Source organism: Eurypyga helias, unplaced genomic scaffold, assembly GCF_000690775.1.
Source record: "Eurypyga helias isolate BGI_N326 unplaced genomic scaffold, ASM69077v1 scaffold11445, whole genome shotgun sequence".
NCBI lineage: Eukaryota > Metazoa > Chordata > Aves > Eurypygiformes > Eurypygidae > Eurypyga > Eurypyga helias.
Genome location: NW_010252087.1, coordinates 2,035 through 24,772, shown reverse-complemented (window position 1 = coordinate 24,772; position 22,738 = coordinate 2,035). Strand labels below are relative to the sequence as shown.

The window sequence follows — 22,738 nt, the reverse complement described above, 5'->3', positions numbered from 1 at the left end:
AACCTGTATTAGCTTGCGAGTAAGCTAATCATCAGCTGAAATTATTAACGGGCACCAGAGATGGGTGGTGACAAACACTGCTCCATGGCCTGCACCTTCTATAGCTGCCATCAGCTTTACTGCACCTCTGTGAGAGAAGATTCCCCAGTCCTCAGGTTCCCCCGAGCAGAAAAACAAGGTACGCAAGCATTTCTCTTCTTGCCACTGCTTCTAAAGGCCAGGCAGTTCCTATTGAGGAGCTTTGCAGGTCAGCTGTAAGGCTAAGCACAGTACAGAAGTACACAAAGAGCCAAACATCTCAGGGGAGTAGGTGGTTCAGAACTGGAAGTGAAAGTGCTAATAATGCAGAACAGTTGAATATTTCTTAATTCGTATCTGGAAAGAAATAGGATTATGCTTTCGTATCAATTAGAGAGAACTTGTTCTTTGATCATGAGTAACTGGGGAGTACGTGTGGGATGAACTTTACTAAGCTGGCATGTTTAGGTGACAGTGAATCCTGACAGTGGTGGAAGAGTTCACTGAGGACCCTTATTTTTCACTGACCTTGATTTTGAAGATACTGGGGAAATTCCATGAGGCTGGAAGAATGCTTATGTTGTGCTAGTATATAAAACTTTAAAGTGACTTGGCCACGATAAGTATCCCCTAACAGTGACCAGGAGTGTGGAAAAAACTTACTGGTAGAGACATCAGGGGGTAACAGCACTCCAACAATAAATGGTAGGCACAGAGTGTCAATCACTGTGATTTTTCTGAGGCTTGCCAAAGAAATCTTATTTCATCATTTCAGATTACAGGTTTGCACAGTTAAACGTGGAGATGTAACACACCTAGAGGATTGCAAGGGGTTTAATTTTGTGCTGTCTAAAACCTGATGAAAAGTTAGTGAAATACCATGTCAGAAAAGCACTTGCTAAGCAGTATAAGAACTGGCTAATTCAGTAGTTCCCATGGATGTATCTATGTCTCAGGGCTATGTCCCATCCTGTTTGCCCTCTCAGTGTTTGATAACATATAATTTGTCAGCTCTTGCAGTAGAGAGATGTGGCTGAGAGCAGAGCTCAGCACCCAGCAGGACATGGGTGAGATGGGAATGGCAGGGTAAAAGGTAGTGCTGGAGCACAGAGCGAGCAGGACTCGGGGCTGGAGGAGCCTGGGCTTGCTGCAAAGTGCCCAGCCACAGCCAAGCTTCTCATGTGGGACCTGCTCAGCCACTGCCTTCAGGGCAACCTAAAGCAAGCTCCCTATGCGACCGTGCAGCAAAGAAAGTCTAGTATGTCCTTGACTCCTTGCTGTAGGCAGGGAGGGAATAAAGCAAGCACTTTGTATACAGGATTGGTATGGTAGGTAATCCCCGTTCTGAAAAGGCTGATGAAAAAATCAGGGAGGGTAGAGAACCACAAAAATGACAAGGGAAAAGTGCTTTCCATGGAGAGATGGAGGGTTCCATCTGTTTAGCTTGTCAACAAGAAAAGTGAGAGGTGACTTGATTACAGTGTACAAGTGCTTTCCCAGGCAGAAAATACCGGGTAGTCATCACTTCTCTCAGCTTGCAGAGAAAGACAACAACAGGATCCAGTGGCTGAAAGCTGGAGCCAGGCAAATTCAATTAGAAATTAGGCCCAGCTTTATAATGGTGGAGGCAACTGCTCATTATGACACGTGACCAAGGAGAGGTCCCGCAGAGCAAGACAGGATGCTTTGTAAGAAGATATGCTTTAGCCAAACCTGAGACATTTCACTCAAATCTGAGAAATGAAAGTTAGTAATTGTGTAAGGAGAGATTAAATGGTCAAACACCTACTTCAGAAAAAAAAAAGAAACCACCAACAAACACACACACAACCAAACCTCTTTAGTCTATTTTGCTCAATTCATGGATTTCTGTCAGATGAGGAGAACGAGGGGAGATCTTTCCAGTCTCTGGGCTAACAAAAGAGCCACGCCTATTTGAAAGGAAAATGGCCAAGAATGATGTGCTAGCAGGACAAAAGAGAAACCTCACATCTCTTGCTCAATTCCTTCATACTGGTAAGTAATCATGCAACCTTCCTGTTAGAATGTCTGGGGGAAGAAGACAAGAGACCAACTTTAATTAGAGTGGAGATTGGATTGATGCAGTTGGATTAAGCACTCGGCTCCATCCGTGACAAGCACAGTTTAAGACCCAGAAGGGCAACCTTGAAGGATTATAGAGGGAAGGGCAGAGGCAGGCAGCTACTGGCATGAGAAGAGAGGGCAGAGTCTGATGCAGGAAGCCAGGGGTGGCAAAAACCCCCTTGGCTGTGGATGAGGGGAGAGGCATATAAGACAGCAGGCAGCCCTGCAGTGCCAGCCCCTGGAATGAGACAGCACAGCCCGAGAGTTGCCTTCACCAGGAGGAAGGTGGCCAACAGCATGCAGGCAACTGCAGGGAAGCTGGAAAGATGCACGGGTGCACCTCAGAGCAGTAACGGGAGCCCATCGACTGGCTCAAGAGAAGCAAAACTATTATTTGCAGTTTCCCTCTGCTTTCCTCTCATTAGGGATTACAGCTACAAAATCTGTTTGCGTTACCAGCCTCCCACCGCCTGCTACAGCCATCACTGCAAAAGAAGCCAAGCTGCAGGGAAGAGGCTGCTCCTGGGTCCCACCGGCTGTTGCCGCAGTGCTCTCAACAGCGCAGGGCTTCCCAGCGAAAACTGAACAATGCAGCACAGCGAGTGAAAAGCTTTTCAGTGCTGTTAAAAGCTTCACTAAAACGTAGAGGCAAAACATTTATGCACCCTACGGGTTTGGGCTTTCTAGACCCACTGTGGCATGGCTTTTGGGGAATAAATGAAGTGGGAGTTCCAGGCAATGCTGGAGGTGACAATAGCTCTCCTAAAGGCTAAATGAATACCGAAGCTACCAAAAGACAGTTAAGCAACTCAAGTAATAAGCACAAGTATTCCCCGTATAACATATGTACATATAAAGGTATGTGTGTTTCTTCACCCCATTTAGGAGGTTAGTGTCTCTCTTAGGAGAATTTGTTATTTTAATTGATAATTCTTATTTTAATGTTATTTTACTTGAGGCATGGGGAAAGGACAGAAAGGGAACAAAAGAAAGGAAGGCAACACAGTCCTACAAATTCACTCACAGCTCCTTGTTAGCACTGGCAAGCTGCTCAGGAACGATATTGCCTAGATGCCTGCGAAATGTCGTCTTCTCTGAAAGGCCTGTACGAATGATAACACATCTGCAGCAACTTTCAAATTGTTGATTCTAGGCAGCATGTAGCGTGTGGTAACAGTTGTTTGTTTCCTTGATATCTTTCTGTATCAAGATGGTATTTTGTTAATTGCAGGGCATGAAGTTAATTATACTGTAGAATTACGCATTGTGACACGAGGGCATTCATTTTGCCCAGTGTGGTATTCAACAAATGGGCAAAAGCTTTGCTGCCGCAACCAGGCCTGGACAGTCAGTTACGGCTTGTGCTTTCCTACTGCTGAGTGACAACAGCATTACAATCCTGACTAAGAGGAGCCACAAGTACAGGTAAGAAGCCACTTGGACTTCCGAAGGAACAAAAAGTTTACCCAATGCAATCTGACAAGTGTTATAGCACAGATTAATTGCTGCTCGCTGCTTTTCTTTTGCAGGTATGCAATTGCACTCACAGGCAGGGTTTGGAGCACACAGTCTGTGCGTGGCCACGATGGAGACGTTCAGTGTTTTGGTGTTTGCTTTTTTGGGAGCCAGTCTGCGCTTTTATTCAGCTGCCAGAAGCAGGCCTGCCACTGTAGCACGGGAATGTGATAGGGCCACGACCAGCCCCCTGTAGCCGTGTAGGGTGGCTGTTACAGCGTGGGGTACACGATGATTACTTGCTGTCCTTTGGTAAGCTGCGGTGGTAAGTAGCGAGCAGCAGAGAAGAGTTTGCTTCAGCAAAGTTTTCAGTCTCTGGGGATGAAGGCTGTGAGTAGCTCAGCGTCAATAGATGCTCTAACGATTGTTTGGATGCAAGCGAGGGGCTGGCACCTTGCCAGGAAGACAGATTTTTGAGGGGGCAAAGGGTAAACAGAGCCAGGTAGCCACCTCTGGGCAACATGTGCCCTGCAGGGGAATAGTTGCTGTGGATTTGTGTGAGCGCAGCAGGGACAGCACGCAGAGATCCAAGTCCAATGGACAAAGCGATTTCTCCAGTCACCAGGAGAAGCTGAATGCTACATTTGGGATTAATCTCCGCACCTCAGTTTTGTTTCTTCCAGGTGTACATAACCACAGATTGCTGCAGGACGGCGGAGCACCCAGCCACAGCGCGGAGCAGAGGCCAACGCCGACGTCTCCTGAGCAGCCCCTTCCCAGTGCACGCACACGGCTGCCTGGACCCAGCCCCGGAGACCCAGCCCTGTGCTCCTGGGTACCTAACTACCGCAAGGTTTGCAGCCCCACTTTGAGGAGTGCAAAAAATAAGCCCTGCTTCACTGAATTCTTCATTCAGCTCCGGTAATTGGTTACAGCCAGTAATAGTCGGGTGCTGAATTAATTTTTGCCCTCTCAAGCTCTGCGCCTTCAAACGTCTCACAAGACACATTGCGATTTACTGCACAGTTTGAAGTGATTCTGCCAGGCTGCAGTGGCTTCTGTTGCTGCTTTTCAAAACCTAATCTTTAATGGCCAAATCGAGCTTTAAAAGCCCAAAGATGAACAGATGTGTATGGAATATGGTTTTGAAGAAAAAAAAACATCGGAAATTATTTGAACTCCACCATTTGAAGCCCATCAGAAATCACTTGAAGTTGATAAAACCCAAATTAACATTTCCTGTTAGGATTTACAACAATAGCACCACAGGACAGAGTGACCCAAACTGAAAAAGCTTATTTACAAAAATGAAACCAGATCCCTCTGGAGGGGAATGGAAATTAAATAGCAGGAGTTAAAGAAATCCAGGTAGATTTTAACCTGGCAGCTAAAAAATAATAAGAAAAACAAAATTAAAATTTGAATACCTCCAGACCGAGGTCTTTCAGGCGGTGTAAAATTGTGTCCTGACCCGCAGCACGTGGCTTTTATCTCAACCCTGTGTCTGAACCGGTGTCAACTCTGTATGATTCTCCCACGGGCTTTAACTCTCACAGCTGATACTGAGTTAGTGAAGAAATCTCTTCTGCCTTAAAACAAGCTAAAACAAGATATTCCTCTCACTCTTCCTTTCCCAAATGAGTAAAAAGTTTGAATTTTTACATTTTAATATAAGAAATCTAACTCTTGCTCATTAAATATACAAATGTGAGCTCATCACTCCAAGTATATGCTCCCCCTCCACGATCTAACAGGCTCGTTTTACTGGCAGGTTTTTTCCATTCCATTTTATTAGTTATTCACAGAAAATTGCAGATTCTTGAATGGAGAGACGTGTTTTCCAACTGTTTGGCCAGACTCCAGCTGGAGAGACCTGAAGCCACCATGACTTCCAGGTGACACTTGGTGTCACCTCCTGCCCATGGAACAGAACAAAGATAGCACAACTCCCCCATCGGCTTCTGTTTGTATTCTCAGACTCACTCTTCTGCACAGATTCACATTATTAATGGGCTCTCTGGGGCACAGACATCCAGAAATGAAGCACTGATATACCCAGAAGGCCGAGAGTGCTGCTGGGAGTCAGCACCTGATTGAGTCCCAGAGTGATGAGGGTCAGATTGAGGTTCAGAGGTGATTTCCCCTCCCAGAGGAAGAGAGGTCTCTGTCACAGGATGTCCCAAGCCACCCCGGGGCTAGGTCCTGAGAGATGTGAAGGTCAGACTGGAGATGTTCAAGTTGAGATGTTTCTGTTATTTGGCACATCTGACTTGTGCCAACAACGGCTTCATTGTGGGCAAGTGAGGTGTACCTGAGGCTCATACTCCAAAAACCTTGCACTTAGCTTTTTTTCTTTGGGAGTTCACGGAGCTGCTTTGCTTTCCAAACAGACAGGATAAGTAACACAGCTTTTTTGTAACACAGCTGCCTCAAATTAAAACATGCTACAGTTTTCTTACTTCCTCTGGCCCTTGTTTTGCTGCAAAGCACAAGGGAAGCGCCACACAGACAGATATTGCTGAATTTGGGTTTGCCTCATTGAATTTTTATGGATGGTTACCCTCAAAAAACCAAACTATTAATAGGCCTGTGTCTGAATGCTTGACCACATGAGACTTCATCTGTTACATTCAGGCTGTGTTTCGATGGATTGCTATTCCATCAACTAAAAACCCTTTGAGCTATGAAAGATACAAAACAGTCCTACAATCACTTGCCCTAAAACTAATATTTAAAATATGTATCACAGGGAAAACTGAGGAGTCCATTAGGGGAGTGGGAAAGAAATAACACCATAAACAAAGAGAAAGAAATAGATGCAATATTGTAGCAACAGATACACAATGTAAACCAGAAGTCTCTTGAGCTGCAATTTGCTTAAGTGATGCTAACAGCAGTACAGATTATTTAAATTGATTCCATAACCACTATCGTTATTGCAGAAATTAAATTACACTAAGCAATTTATGTTGGTTTTGGTGGGTAATTAATGTAAAGGAAAAGACAGACTCCTAAAACTTCAGTTTGCTGCATATCCTTCTTAATCGGAAGAAAAGCCAAAACACTCTCTAGATACCCACTTAAAAATTGGCCAGTAACTCTTGTTTTTCACTCTTAAGCACAGAAACAAAAACTTTTGGTTGCAACATCAAAATCAATCTCTTCTGCCTTATCAGGTTTGTAGTGCAGGATAAACTGATCTAAATGAAGTGATTAATTATTTTAATTAACAAGCAAGAAACTTTGATTTGAGTATCAGTTCTTGTTTTACATATCTTCATAATATGAAGAAGAAAGTTTAGCATTGTTTGTTGGAAACTTTCTAATGCAAGTTTCCAACTAAATACAGTCTTTACGCTCAATTTGGTATTTCTTTTTCCTAATAAAAGGCTATCTACGCACATTTCTGTATGCACATATTGCTTAGCACTTGTATTCATGTTCTTTTTTTGTTCTGTTGATATTTAATAGGAGAAAAATCATGAACTAAAACCTCTAAATAAAATGTATAGAGGAAACTATAAATATAAGTCTTAAAGAGCTTTTCCAAAACGCACACGGTCTTACAGGTGATTGTTTCATATATAAATTCTGAAAACACTGATTTTTTTTTTTTTTTCCTCAAAATCCTGCTTTGATTCTGCCCTGTTTGTTACATGTGAACAAAGCTAATAGGACCTGCAAAATTAATCGGTCTGGGAAGTGACGTTATGTGGGTTCAAGTGACTCAAAACTGTAAGGGAAAGAAACGGCCTGACCTGGTGGTGGGTCTTCAGCGAAGGGAAGTCTCTGGGGGCTCCCAGACCATCTGCAGGTGGAGGACGGTCACGTTCCCGCTGGCATTTGGGACCAGCACACACATCAAAGCGCTCCTTTTCCTGGGCTCCACACTGGAATTTGGCTGGAGGCAGGAGTCACCATTAGCTCCGGTGCATGGGCCCTGCTCTGCCTAGGAACAGGAGGTTGGCATTCAAGGCTCAGCAGGTCTCTGGGAGGAAATCCCTGCTGGACACATCCCCACTGCCACGTGCTGCTCCAGTCTCTTCCACCAAGATAGGCTTCTCCCTATTGACTGTGGGACTTGCACAAGTAGGCCTGAAGGGCCATTAAACGCTGACACTTCCCAAAGTACCCGCTTTCGTACACCGCTCATGGACACCACACGAAGGGAGAGCCTTTAGACTTGCAGTTGTTTCAAACTCCTAGCAAAGCAAAAATCTATTCCCTCTCTCCCCCCACTGGCTGCCAGCAGAATAATAAGCCCCACAGAACTGGTGACTCAAAGGTTTCACTCTGAATGCAGCACAGCTGTGGAAAATACATACCCCAGCTTCCTGGGTTGGTGACTTCCAGCTGTATGCAGAATAATTATCCCTGTAATTCCCACTCAGGACTGCTTCCCAGCACCAACCTTAGCAGGAAACATCCCAAAAACTGAAGCCTGAGCTTTTATGACATAGAAATGTGAGGTGATGGGCACCGGAACCTCCTCGGCATGCCAAGGGTGGGCACAGCATGCAGGAATCAGCAGTACTGCACGGGTTGAACAGGAAAGGACAAGGCCTCCCCCCCTCTCCTTCCAGCTGGCTTAAATGGCCTAGGATGCCCTTACCTGTCAAAGGTTTCTCCTCTTGCTGTGGCTAGAAACAGTGACAAAGTGTTAACTGCTGCAGGCTCCGCAGTGTGATGCTGGTGCTGCCTCTCCCCTCCGTCTCATGTGGTGAAGTCAAGCAGAGCTACGGCGGGCTCAAGAGCTGTTTTCAACACTGCACCCAAAATCAAGTCTCAAGAGCACTGAACAGTCTTGTTTGTGCTCACCTACAGCACAGGTTCTCTGACTGAAGGGCAACCTCCACCCACTCCAGACCTGTGCACCTAGGGCAATTGTTGGGTCTCCAGGTCAAAATCTGGAGGTTTAGTGAGGGCGTGCTGCCAAAGGATCCTGTTGATGGAGCCCAGTCCTGTTATTTTAACGCTCTCTTGTACTGACCTGAGCTGTTGGACTATCAGAGTCCTGATAAACTCTCTGCTGGCAAAGAGGCAGCCCCAGTCATGGGGACTGGGCAGTGTGTCCTGCCGTGTGATGCTCGCCGGCTCGGCATGGGGGTGGCAGAGCTGTGTTGCACGTCCCAGTATTGACCTGTTGTTACTGGGATCTTCACATGAGGAGACGGTCTCCTGATGCTCCTTTATCTGTCATTCTCCACCCTAATATCTCATGGCCAGTTTCGGCTGTACCGGGCGGAGAGGTGCAGCCCAGGGCAGCAGTGAGGGAGGATGCCATGCCCCGTTGAGGGAAGGGCTCCATGCCAGCACACGGGGCTGAGCCGAGTGTGCTATTGGCACAGCAACAGCCTGGAGGCAGCCACAGCAAAGAGCTGCCCAGGACCGTGGGGATGCAGAAAGCTACTGGTAGACACACAGTTTTAAAATAACAGCAAGTTTCAACACATTGCTGCTCCTGGGAGAAATACTTGTTTTCTTAATGGGATGGTTCCCATGTCAGAACGCTGCCCCTTTTAAAGTCACATTTAGTGTAAGGGGAATATTCCTGTCCCTGCTTCAGTTGCACTTGGTTGAAGACACCATCTGCTGCGACACTCAGCCAGCTTGGCATTTGAAATGTCATTCAGCCCGGAAAGCAACTGAGCCTGGGTACTGAGGCAGATGTCATCAGCAAAGGTGAACTTCCATGAGTGGATGAGGTTGCTGATAAAAAGACTGAATCGCGGAAGCGTGTACAGAGAGCCCTGCGGAGACTGCTGATTTTTCTGCATATGCTTGATTTCCTGTACATGCCTCATGCAATCTACCTTGGAGAAGCAATGTCACAAGGGAAGTCAGCAAAATTCAGCATTTAAAATCCAGCATGTGTGGTTCCTGCTGCTTACAGCAGGATAAGTGGGTTTCTGTCCTCTCTGGAAGTGGGATTGACAGCATTTTCCAAACTGAGCTACCGAGTCCTAGCCTTGTTTCAGCCCAGCGGGGCAGGAGGATGAACCCATTTTCCTGCTTTTCCATGGAGTACTGCTGTACACAAAGCTGCTCAAAGCTGTTTGTTCCCTTAATATTTCTGTTCTAGCTGACAACAAAAGCACAAACCAGCTCTGAGCCCTGTTTCTTCTGCACAGGGAGTGTAGGAAGAGTTACTGCCCCCCTGCCTGTCCCTTGAATAGAGGCTCGTTCCCAACTGTACCTCCTGATGTGTTTAGGCTGCAATCCAAAAAATCCACAAGACAAAGAAGGAAGAGGAATGAAATAAGATAGAAAATGCTTTAACAGGAAGTAGAGGCTAAAACTAATAGAGTTAATTGCTCTACCCAGGTTTGTGCCTGTAGGCAAATATAGATTGAGTGTTAGTAATGAAGCTCTTCAACAGTGCTGGTTGTTCTTAAGGTCAAAAACTCTATCGAGATGAAAATGTTGAAAGACTCCTTTCCACATACGCAGCTCAGTATGGCTCAAATTGCTTTTCATCTGTGCTTGGTGCTTCTGTTGACTTGAAGTAAATTAAACATTATTCTTTTTTAATTAGATAGGTTAGGAGATCTCAGTAAGTGCTACTTCCTACTAATTTAAAGACTAGAACTAGTTTAAAGCAATTAAAGCCACACAACCCACCTTTAAATAATTAATTAATAAGGAAATTGATTTAGTGTGGAAGAAACTGGTGTTTAAGTAACCCAGTCAGGTGGGGATGGGAAGGAGAAGAAGCTAGCATAGAGCCAGCAGCACAGCTGCTGTGGTGGCTACTATGAAGTGAAGGAGGTTTTTTTCTTCTTGACAGGCAATTGTAAGCATGTGATATATTTAGAACCCTTCTTAGTTGTCTTTAACAATGACTTTTGTAAGTTGGTGCAATTGCCAAGGTGCTGGCCCTGGCAGGGATGCAGGGACGGCCTTTGTGCCCCCAGGGCGCAGCTCAGCCCCTCAGACAAGATGGCGGCGCAGCTCAGCCCCTCAGACAAGATGGCGGCGCAGCTGAGCCCCTCCGACAAAATGGTGGCACCCCTGGGCAAGCGCATTTATGAAAGGCCAAAAACAATGCCCAGGCAGAAGAGAGGGGGAAAAGCAGCGTGCAGCAGCAGTGCAAACACCAAGGTGAGAGCAGGAGGAGGGCGAGGAGGTGCTCCAGGCACCAGAGCAGATTCCTGGCAGCCCCAGAAGGAGCACACACCAGGGCATGCATTTCCTGACAAGGAACCACAGCCCATGGAAAGCCCACACCGGAGCAGGTTTACCCCAGAGGGCTGCAGCCCGTGGAGAGGACCCACACTGGAGCAGAGCAAACGCGTGAGGAAGGAGTATCAGAGAGCAGCTGTTACAGACCTGCCACAACCACCCCATTCCCCACTGTGCTGTTGGGGGGGGGCAGAAGAGTCGGGAATGAAGGTGTGAAGTCGAACCTTGGAAGATGGGTAAGGGGGAAGGTGGTGGTTTACCTTTTTTTGCCTTTGTTTCTCACTACGCAAATCTATTTTAATTGGCAATAAAGTCAAGTCTCTCTTGCCAGTGACAGCAACTGGCAAGCAGTCTCCCACCTTCATCTCAACCCATGAGCTTTGTTTTCTCCCCCACGCAGCTGAGGGGCGGGGGTGAGCGAGTGGCTGGGTGGACTCCACCACTGCGTTATCTACAGACCAGGTCATCAGGTACTGCAAGCCTTGTGGAGAGGGCAGCTCTGCTAAAGGGTACCAGCAGGTTGGAATAGGAATCAACCAACAGCAAGATACAGAAGACAGCCACAGACCCAACCATCTCTCTTTCAAATGTGAACTTGCAAACCTGACATTTCTGAGCATAGGTTCTGGTACATTTTACTTCTCTACCTCCCAAAAAAGCACACATTCTCCAACTCACAAAGACCTTCAGCCTTGTCACAGCAGGGCAAACAGCCCACCCCAAGCCCCTGCGAGAACATCTGCTGCTGACTCTCAGTAATGCAGAAGCAGTGAAAGAGATTTTTGTGGCAGGGAGCCCTCTGCTTGTGGCTGAGTTCCCTTAGGGGGCAAAATGTCATTTGACTCCTGTGGCCTTACAAGCTTTATATATGTATCACAGCATACTGTAATGCAGCAATGCACGCATACTCACAAAGAATTTAGGAGTAAAAACTATAATCCTCGATTGGCCTTATCACTCTGACTTGCCTTATAAATATTTAAAGAGTTGGCTCCTTAAACAGTACATGGGCAGTACGTTATATGGCACACAGAGACTACAAGAGGACAACGTTGAAGATGAGAATCCGGTATTTCACATTTCTACTCGCATCCTGTTGAACAGTACACGTGTGAGAAGCAACTGTCACAGGTACAGTTATCACCTAAAAAGTCTGAGTGCTGCTTATGAGAAGACAAGAGCCACTGACAGTATGACAAAAAGCCCCGTATCTTGCTGAGATTAAGACCTGTCATGTATTCTGTCCTCTACCTCTTCCCAATGTTTTCTCACTTGTTTTATCCCCAACTCAATAAACAAAACTACAGCTGTTACAGGAGGCTTTTATTTGGAACAAACCCAGTGAAAATACAATTTACACTGAAAGCCAAAGCTGAGGCAGGTCACAGGTTTTGTTGTTGTTATTTGCTAGCTGTTGTAGGTGGGACCCACTCTTGTATCTTCTTGCGAGTAGTAGAGTAAGGTACGTACTGCCCGGGAGTGCCACTCAGGTTGAACTTGTGGTTCTCCCAGATAAATTTACGAGCGACGGGTGGATGAGTAGTTGGAGGGTCATCAGTCATTGAGTGAAGCCAGCGATGCCTTAACAGGAAAAAGAAAAATGGTTATTAAGGAACACTACATGATCCCTAACTCCTTCCTCCTGACTCCTGGGCATTCTTCTCTGAAGAGACACTAACCATTTAGAGGGGGAAAAATAATTTTAATTTAATATGACTCTGAATGAGATGACAGGACAGTGATTTAAAATAACTACACAAACAACACTGCTAAACAACAGTTCTGCTCCCAAGCAGCTGAAAGTACACCTGAGTTTGAATCTCCTGATCCTCTGTACACTCATTATTTTGGCAGAGAGTATTTCACTGCTGTGTTTGTACGGCCTTAACCAGGTCAAGGAGGCACCACAAATGGCAGAACCACAAGGTTTTGTTTTGTTGTCTTGGCTTTTTTTTGGTTGGGTTTTGAATTTCTTCCTGGGGGGTGAAGGGTTTGTTGGGGTTTTTTTGTTTGTTTTGGGGTTGGATTTGTTGTTTGCCTAATGGGTTTGTTTTCAATTATTGGGAGACTATGCTGAGCAACAGTTTCAATACCATCTTCAAAGCATTCAGGAGGCTACCGCTTGGGATACGGATTAATGATGCAGGTTCACCTAAAACAATCACGTAAATGATTGCACAATAAAATGATTAATACCCATCAGTAATGGGGTAATTACCAAGTGATTATCTTTTACCTATGAACTAAATGTCAATCCTCCCCTGTGCAAACAACATTAATGATCAAGCAAAGCATTTTCTGTAACAATTTACCAAAACACTACAGCAGGGATGAACTGAATTGATTTCATCCCATTTCTATTTCAGTGCCCAAAGCAACTTTCAAGCCTGAATAACATTTTAATTATCTGCCAGTTTGCATCTACTTCATACTGTATGCATAGTTAAGACAGAAGTGAGGTTATGGCTCTTTTTGCAAGCTGATGTGTTTTGAGGTAGAATTAAAGAGGCTTCTGCTAATCAGCTTTTGCCAAAGATTCGGCCCAAAAATAGAGAGTCTTCTATTTCGGTTGTTATTAGAAAGCCTAAAATTTCCATCTTCAGCCTTTAGCAACAAATCCAGCACACTTCCTCGATACAGCAAAACAAAACCACAATAGAAGTAGTGAGAGTAGACTGACAAGTGTATTCTCAATCTGCAGAGCTCTACAGAAGGTTGATTATCTTTTCAGCCAAAGAGCTTCTAGATAGTTATTTTGGAAAAAGAAAAACCCACAACTGTGGATATAACTTTGGTACAAAATCTCACTTTAAAAAAAACTATGTCAGCCACATGTTCGTTTTCTGTAAGTAAAACACAAACAAAAACCCCCAAAAAAATCCACATGTTGCAGGAGTAAGGACTGCCAGGAAACTGGCTTGAACACCAAACTGGGTGGAATCATAAGATCCTTTAAAAGTGAGAAGAAAAAGCAAATGCAATTAAACACAGTTTGTGTCCTGGGAGGAAGGGAAAAAGAACAGTCCATGCTATGATTCTACCTATCCATTTACATTCTGCCAATACCGACTTAAGTTTTACATATCAAAATGCCTTGTAGTATTACTCCAGAGGAGCCGCAGCTTTTCAAAACCACTTACCGTACCATAAAGAATCATAGAATGGTTTGGGTTGGAAGGGACCTTAAAAACCATCCAGTTCCAACCCCCCTGCCATGAGCAGGGACACCTTCCACTAGACCAGGTTGCTCAAAGCCTCATCCAGCCTGGCCTTGGACACTTCCAGGGATGGGGCATCCACAGCTTCTCTGGGCAACCTGTTCCGAGGTTACATAAGGGCATTAAACTCACACACCTTCACCTCCTGACGCTTTTGCTAATACTGGATAGGGATCCTGCAAACAAAACCCTGTTTATGCACCTGTCTCCATGCCTCACCATCCTCATGCTTCCCCCGAGGGCTGTGCACACCAACGGGACAAACAAAGCGTCCTCTCACACAGAAATGCCGTTACAAAGACCCTGAAAGACAGGCTGCAGCAGGTGGAGCACAGGAACTGTATTAAAACCAACTAGATTTCAAGCTTGCATGATGTCTGGCACCTCTGTTGTTACAAGTGTACTTATGTTGCACGCTCGCACCTTGAAACATCAGGAAAATTATCACAATATTGACTGACTTACTCATTTAACAGAATAATTTTATTCTGTCATTTAAACTATTGTTTTGTAGCTTTTCTAAGACTAACTCAGCAAAACCAATCCTTAAAACCCATTTTCCCCCTGAACAGCAGAAATAAAATCGCTCGCATACGGGATGTCAGTACAGTCAGAGGTACTGAAATACCTGAAGAGATTTCACAAGCTGATTCAGAAGTTCACACACTATTACGTATGCTTATGTTTCAGAGTTTCGGGGCTTAAGCCTGGTCACAACAGATTCCCTCTAGAAGCCCAGCACGTGACTTAGAAAAGCATTTTGGTTTGCAGACGGTATGTTCTCTCAAAGAAATGCTCCCAGTCCCCACTTAAGCAAAAATATGTAAAATCTGAAAACCTCATTTTGGGAAAACTTTCCCCTTGGCTACCTCCCTCAAAGAGCCCTTTGAAGACCTGGTGTCTCATAGACTCTCCTCCCAGATGCTCAAGAAAAGCTTTTCAGGCACCAGATTGAACAGCGTGAATAAAGAGATCTGATGTCTTGCAGGTGGCCAGATTTCTATACAAACTCTGCCTATAAATCCAGGCATGGAAAAAACAGGATTCAAAAGCAGTTAATGACTTCAAACCTACAAAGAAGCAGACAGCTTACACAGAGCAAAGAAAATCAGGGGGCTAGCAGCAGCTCTGAAGAGGCCGAAGCAGCTTTCTGAATCACAGAGCAGTGTCACTACCAAGCAGACTGAGGCCAGCAAAGCCTCTGGGCTCCTCCTTGGGGAAAGAGATGAAAAACACCCCAAAGTACCTTCCAATGCTCTCCAGACTGTAGAATTCTCTCCCACACCTTAGACAAATATTTCAAAGCAAGGAGGTTTCAAACTGAAGCTGCAAGGGACTGGAGCCAATTATATGATGTACAAGCTGTCATACAGGAACCGATGCCACACAAACTCCGTAGGTACTACCATATGTGCATCCGCAAGGTTCAGGCACTGTCGGTGAGAGTTCAGGATGCTCGCCGACTTGTTAGCATCCACTTTTTTCAACCAGCTAGCCACGTTGCAATAACACAACGGAGAAGGGAAGACGTGTTATGGTCAAAGGGCAGAGAAGAATGGGAAGAGAAGGAGAAAGGGACAAGAAGCATGTTTCGGTTTGTTCATATGCGGGAGAACTTTTGACTTCTCATGTCAGCTACCACTGTACAGTAACGAGCCAGCATCTCATCTACCTGAAAACACCACACTGGCAGTTAATCCAGTAATAAACCCTACACATCTAATTTGAAGCTACTGAAAGGACAGAAATTTTACACCCCTTCCTTTTCTGTTCAATCTTTTTGTGTTGTTTACCTTAGAGGGAGACTTGAAGAGCAGCAGTTTTGGGGGAGAATAGCACATTTTTTCATATTTCTTAGTATGTTGGCACTTTAAATCTGAGATGCTACATTCCTCCCTCCTTCAGCTGTCAGATCAACTAACAAAGAGGATGTAGATTATTAAACTGAAGTTAAACTTGAAATATTTCATTGCATAAAGTTAGCACTCCTGAAGCTCCTTCCAAAGATGTTTGTTTTCCTTATGGTGCCAATCTGACATCAAAGTACAGGACAGACATCACACACAGAGAGAACAATGCTGGCAAAATGAAGCGTCCCTGCAAAAGGAGAAAGCTGTTCTCAAATTAGTTCTTCTTTCTCCACCTGAAAGAGCAAATTATTTTTAACTAGTTTGTATACATAAACCAGTTAATTCGTTTTTGTGAAGTATTTGGCCAAACCACAAAAAAATTAAATTAAACCAGATAAATGGTAAACGAACAGTGTGTGGACAGCCACAAAAGGCTCTGAATGTGATGGAAGAGAAGCACATGTAGCGTCTAGGACATCCGGCCTTGACTTGCATGGACTTCATATAGTCTCCAGAGGAAGTCTTACTCCAGAGCATAACCCTGCTGAAAGTGGAGAACAGGGTTCCAAAGCTGCCCTCCCCTCAGTGGGCTCTAAGCTGAACCTCCCAGAACCCTCGACATGCAAACTCGTGCTCTTCAAAATTTCAGCTACAGGACTACCCTGATCACTGAACAGCAATTAGGAGCCCACAGCAGGAAGAAACAGGCACACAGGGAACTTCTGCATGAGATGAGAACATAACCTAAAAATCAAGACTGCTATAGAATTTTTTTTTTTTTTTAAAAACGCTATTCTCTCCTCTGACCCCAAACAGATTAAAGTAATTGAGATGCTCAGTCCTTAGATGTGAGGATCATACAATGGTTTGGGTTGGAAGAGACCTTAAAGACCATCCAGTTCCAACCCCCCTGCCATGGGCAGGGACACCTTCCACTAGACCAGGTTGCTCAAAGCCTCATCCAGCCTGGCCTTGGGATGGGCAGGGATGGGGCATCCACAGCTTCTCTGGGCAACCTGTTCCAGTGCCCCACCACCCTCTCGGAGAAGAGTTTCTTCCTGGTATCTAATCTAAACCTCCCCACTTTCAATTTAAACCCGTTACCCCTTGTCCTGTCACTACAGGCCCTTGTAAAAAGTCTCCCCCAGCTTCCTTGTAGCCCCTTCAGGCACTGGAAGGTGCTCTAAGGTCTCCCCGGAGCCTTCTCTTCTCCAGGGTGAACAAGCCCAACGCTCTCAGCCTGTCCCCATAGCAGAGGGGCTCCAGCCCTCTGAGCATCTTCCTGGCCTCCTCTGGACTCGCTCCCCCCAGCTGAATCAATAAATAGGAGTCTGGAAGGGATTTAGACACTCTGCATATGCTTTACGCCCAAGCAAGTATCAGCTACATCTCCATCACTCCCAGCAGACACCTGCTTAAATTGTTATGGAGTTACTGTAATACTGCCTTGCTCACCTTCCCAAACCAAATTATGCCAGTGAAAACAAGTAGAATTTTTTTAGTGGTAAGGGCAGTAATGTCCCATCTGTATCTCTCCTTCTGTAATTTAAACTTACTTCTTATGCCACCCATCTATCTGTGGAAGACAGACTATGCCTTGCCCTTCCACAAGGGATTAAATACTTCAGGATGGTCATTTCCCCTCCTTTTTAAGCAATGCCAATTCTTTCCCACTGTCCTCAGAGGTCCGATTGTTCTTGCTGCTCTTCCATAGGCTTCTTCCACTGGTCTGTGTGGGCATTTGGGGTTTTTTTAAGAGCATGGTACCTAGAATCAAACCCTATAAAAGTCTTCCTGGTAATAAGCAGAAAGAAGAGTCACTTTGCCTGAGCGCAGGCAGGAATTCTTTCCACCTCTCAGGACGGCACACTTCTTCCTCAGCGCTACGATAACGTGACTTAACCTGCCGTCCCCATAGCACCTAGATCGTCCTGCAGCACTGCCCGCTGCTCTCCTCCTGCACACCATGAAGAAAGAGGCTGCAGGTGCCACAAGGACAGGGTGCTGCCCTGTCTCTGCATTGGGACACTCAACTCCTTTCACTGTGAGACAATGCAGCTCCCTGTGTTGCCCAACTCACGAGTGCAGATAACCTGCAGCTGGTGATAGCATTCAGGGGAAAAGCAGCACTGAGCTCTCTGATTTGTCTCTCTGTATTTTACACCCCTAACATTTCACTTCTCTGTGCAGCCTTAAGGGTGGGGGAAAACTAACACTGCTTTAGGCAGACTTCCTTACTAACAAACCTGCACAGAACATTTCACCTAGGCTTCAGCTTGCCTGTGATCCAACCTGCTTCTACCGGGGCAGGTGGGAGGGTGGATGGAGGGAACTATACACCCTGTAGCCCCTGCCCTAGGAAGAGAGCAAACTGCATTATTCTCAAGAAGTACCCATTCAAGATAGCCAGTTTCTACTATAAAAACTCTCTGCCTGTGAAAATACTTTTGGTACCTTAACAAGTACTTTACAAGCTGCTCAGGAACTCCCAAGGTGTCACATGTTCCTCTTAACCTCAAGGCTAACATTTTCTTCCCTGAAACCATTCAAAAGGTTTTCTACAGAGCCAAAAGTATAAAAACATTAAACCTGAAAGTCATTTAGGTGTATCACCTTCCTGCTTGGGTTTTGATTACTTCTGAGCAAACAGAAGAAAGTCTTGCTCGTAACGAGCGCATCTGTACCTAAGACGTGCCGACGCGTGAAGGTGAGCGCACGGGTGAAGCAGCACGTGCCAGCTGTAGAAAACAGGATCACCTGGGGCTCCTGGAGGTGATGTGCTCACTGTGATAATTTTAGGTTGGGGGATAAACAGGCGAGGAACAAAAGGCTGATACTGGCCCTTCTAACGTAACAGTGAAGCGGGAACGAGCTCAATACACAGCCCAGTGTTTTGAGCCATTCTGGAATGGAGACATCTATGACAGCATTAAACAGGGGCATCAGTATAAACAGGTTTCACTTTTGTTGTTTACAGGTTCACAGAGCACACCCGACTCGCGTGTGCTAAAACGAAGTGTCAGGTTCGTGCCAGCAACGTGCTCTGAACAGCAGGAGACGAAACAAGTGTTTTGGCTTTTCTGTCAGTGGAAAAGATGTCTTCATGTAGGTAAAAAAGTGTGCCCAATATCTTGCACAGAATTACTAACACTGATCACTCCCACTGCAAGTACTGGGGGAATGAAAAAGAAATATCTACATAGCTTGTCTCCAGCAAAGTAGATCTGGATTTTGAAGATGAGGAAAAAACCCAGAGTAACAAAGAGGTTAAATAACACAACTAACTCAGAATAAACCACAAGCCTACTTATTCTGGTATGGCAACATTTTAAAAAAGCAACAGTCTCAGTACCCCGTACAGTATAGTAGACGTATGTCAAAACAACTCTGCTGATTTCCTACAGACTGAGTTCAATACATCCGCTGTCAAAAGCCATTTCATCGATCATTTCTGAATTACGGAAAATATTCAGTAGTTCCTAAAAATGGTACTACAATATGCTATTACACGAGAGATGTTTCTTCTCGCAGCTTTTTCCTTTTCTCCAGTACCTGACAGGAGGTAAATGGTAGCTAAATGAATTCTCATGTTATTTTTACCAGACAGTTGCTTTCAGAACTTTTCAATACATCAAATGCATTTTATCAATTCATCATGCATGAGGTCCACCTGATTGTATTTCAATAATTATTCACATTCCACAATCCTGAAGGCATATAACTGACCACAGAATCATACTTTAGGGCGCAGTGTATTCAATAACCAGAAACATGGAGAAAAACAACCTGTAGTATGACTTATACTGGAGGGGGGGAAGGAAGAAAATGTTTTTCCTGCACATCTGCTAATGTTCTCTATAATTCCCAAGAAAATAGTGTAGTCAGTAGAATAATCAGTAGCGTAATCCTACATACAGTGCCTCAAAATAAGGAAAAATCTTGAAAACTGTCACAGTCTGATAGTGAGAGGATAAAACCTAGAACCAAACATCACTTATTTTGCAGATAACAAGGAACTGCCCTGCACTGGCATGAACATGCTAGTTTTGGAGATTGTAATGTCGCTTCTGAAAAACAATGCCATTAAGATCTTACTGGAGAAGACAGAAAAAAGCATTAACTGCATTAAACATAACTGCAAGGATGGGAGAATCTGAAACAAAACTGACTGCACAGACACTCTACCCACGCATTTCTCAAATGTTCTGACGACAGCCACGATTTAGGAGTTCAGATAATCAACCTCAGCACAGAACATCTATCACAGGAATATTAAAAACCAGTGCTCACCAGTGCTCAGCCTACCCAAGAACTTCGTATCACCTGTTTTGTGGCTGAAGTGCTAGTCATATTCCTCAAGAATCGGGTAGAGACTGTTTCTGCTAGCATACACTGTCACTTTATTTGGTGTGTGTTTTTCCCTGAGTTACTTAGGAAGACAAAAAAAAGTACTGACAGCTGTGTGACCAGAGACCTCCTGGAACTCAAGGTTTTACCAAATTATTACTGACATCCAGGAACAGAAACTAAAACCTTAAGAAAAATTGTAGTCAAGCAGCAGTCAACACACAGAGCATCCTGGCCTCTTGCTGTTCATCCTCCTGTAGAGCATCAATGTATACCAAGTGAAACAATTAAGATGCTGATGGCTGTGGATTAAGGAATGTTGTTTCATCACTGGCTGACATACTTTAGGTCCTGGTCTACAGTGAATCATAAAAATATTTTTCCCACCTCTGGCTGCTCACTGTTAGTGTAAGCTTTGCCAAAACATTAAGATGGAATCACAACATGTACGGAAAACTGGAAGACTGGCTTGACCTGCTCAATCTGGCTGGCAAAATGCTTTTCTCATTTCAAGAAGCAACAAGCGTGGCTGTCAGGACAGTGAGCACCATCACATTATGGACACAGTTCAAAATTAAAAGTAACCAGTCTGAAATATTCTGGTCATATATAAGATAGCTCCATCCTAGATAACTTTATTACCATAAACTTGGGGGAGGTGGGTGTGGGTGTGTTTGTTGTTAGGTTGTTCCTTTAAACTTCTGCTTTGTAATCCAAGAAAATACGCAGGCAATTACACAGTTGGTATCTGTCCACATTATTAAGCTAAATGGTTTACCATTCAGGGGGCACCATACTTCCATCAACTTCCCAAAACGTGTTTTTGCCATTCATTTCATTAGTATAGATGACCCATCTGTGTCGACCTTAAATAAACAAACAGAAATATTGTATTAGCTCAAAAAAATAAATTATTTTCATATAAAGCAGAGAATCCCTGAAAACAAAAGGAAAAGGATTTTGACTAAAACTATCTGCCATTATGGGCACTTATTTCAAAGCCAGTACAGCTTTTATTTTTCCAAGCCTTCTGTATTTCCACTATTACTGTCTTTTTATATGGCTGAACCTAACGCTCTCACGAGGAAACAACTATTAGCTATTGTATAACTAACAGGAACTTAGAAAATCTGAAGGCAGAGAAACAGGTTTAGGGATTTTCTTCACCCATTAGGAGGAGTGTTTTCCAGAAGGACATTGCCATGGGTAACCTAAGATTAAACTCAATTTCAGCCATATAGAACTACCAAGCAATGTTTACCAGCAACTGCTTTCCCCAGGTACTCTGCAAGTTAACCTACATCAGGCAGAGCTTGGCCTAACCAGTGTGCCAACTGCTTATGCGTCACCTTAATTGCTCTAGGTGTTACCTTTTAAAGTACCCTACAAATGCTATTTAAAATCCCATTACTTCAGGTAATAGGAAGTTTAAGTGAACCTGTGTTCCTTTGCCCTGAAGTGATCACGTAAGCACAGCTGTGAGGCAGTGCTAAAGGCAGCTCTCTTCTTCTACCTGTTAAGCTATCAGCTTTTAGGACCAAATTCAGCTCTCAGTCGCATTACTGTACAGGCATACCTACATGGAGAGCATCCGCCTGGCTTATATTTATCCCATATTTATTATTTCAGATTGACCACGTTTGTAAGTGAACCGAGGGAAGCAGAAGAGAGCCAGAAGATGTCAAAGCATTTCTATGAGCCCCCTCCAAGACTCACACAAGTCAAGTGCAAGGAAGTTGGGCAGGCAACGAGTTCTGTTTCACTAGCAGAAAGGACACAAGCTACACAAAGGTGGGCAGGTGGCATTCACATCAGCAGACATACCAAAGAAGTTTCTTCTGTCTTCGTAGTACTTGTTTCCGTATTTGTCAACTCCGATCAGCGTACCCGTCTTCAAGTCATTGACCCTGCGAATTCCCAAAACAACAGTTTCAACTGGCATCACCTTAGGGTGAAGTTGTGACAGAGGTTTCTTAGGGGCTAGTAAGAAAATCTGTGATAAAGACTCTTAAACACACACATGTAAGGTGATTCAAAAAACTATTCAAGCTTAAGGATCACAAAATATAATCACCAATTCCCGCAGCTGATGTCAGCTTGCCTTTACGGCACGGCCCGCCGACAGGATGAAAGGCTTTTGGGAGCTATTATTTACTTAAAAGCTCTTTACAGTGGAAGATAAAGCAATTCTGCAATATAACACAATATAACATTAAAAAAGTCTTAAATACTGTGGAAGGGCATCCCGGAGACACATGTTAATTCACTTAGTTGAAGATGTTACCTTCCTTCTCAACTACCTGTTACTACCACTTCAGCTTGAACTGCCGTGACAAGTGCTGCCCTCCCTTCCCTGTAAGGGTTCTTACGCCCCTGTCCTGACTTCATGCCCCAAATGCCGATATCAAGCACTAAGAGGTATATAGTGCTTTCCAAGGACATTTTCCAGGCAGTTTCACTGAGCGCTGAGTAAGGAGAATGTTTCCAGGCACACAGGTCCTGATAAGCTGACTTCTACCACATAAAACCTGTTCCAGCTGCCTTAGTGGGAAACACCTAGAGAAAAGCAGGGAAATTCAGAAT

The 22,738-nt window shown here is 44.5% G+C and overlaps 1 protein-coding gene across 1 annotated transcript; it reads right to left on the bottom strand.

The window, feature by feature from the left end:
- Positions 1–12,051: 12,051 nt before the first annotated feature.
- Positions 12,052–22,097, bottom strand: NDUFA12 (NADH dehydrogenase (ubiquinone) 1 alpha subcomplex, 12). The gene is made up of 3 exons (XM_010152229.1): positions 21,980–22,097; positions 20,934–21,021; positions 12,052–12,321 (listed from the first exon to the last, which is right to left on the bottom strand). The coding sequence occupies exons 1-3, from the start codon at positions 22,095–22,097 to the stop codon at positions 12,141–12,143; spliced, it is 387 nt and encodes a 128-aa protein (XP_010150531.1). The 3' UTR covers positions 12,052–12,140.
- Positions 22,098–22,738: the final 641 nt, after the last annotated feature.

Excerpts from the sequence above, each read along its gene's own strand:
- NDUFA12 (XM_010152229.1), bottom strand. The coding sequence starts at position 22,097 with ATGCCAGTTGAAACTGTTGTTTTGGGAATTCGCAGGGTCAATGACTTG. Across the intron at positions 21,022-21,979 it reads AGACAGAAGAAACTTCTTTG|GTCGACACAGATGGGTCATC; the intron begins GTATGTCTGCTG and ends TGTTTATTTAAG. Across the intron at positions 12,322-20,933 it reads AGTATGGTGCCCCCTGAATG|GCATCGCTGGCTTCACTCAA; the intron begins GTAAACCATTTA and ends TTTCCTGTTAAG.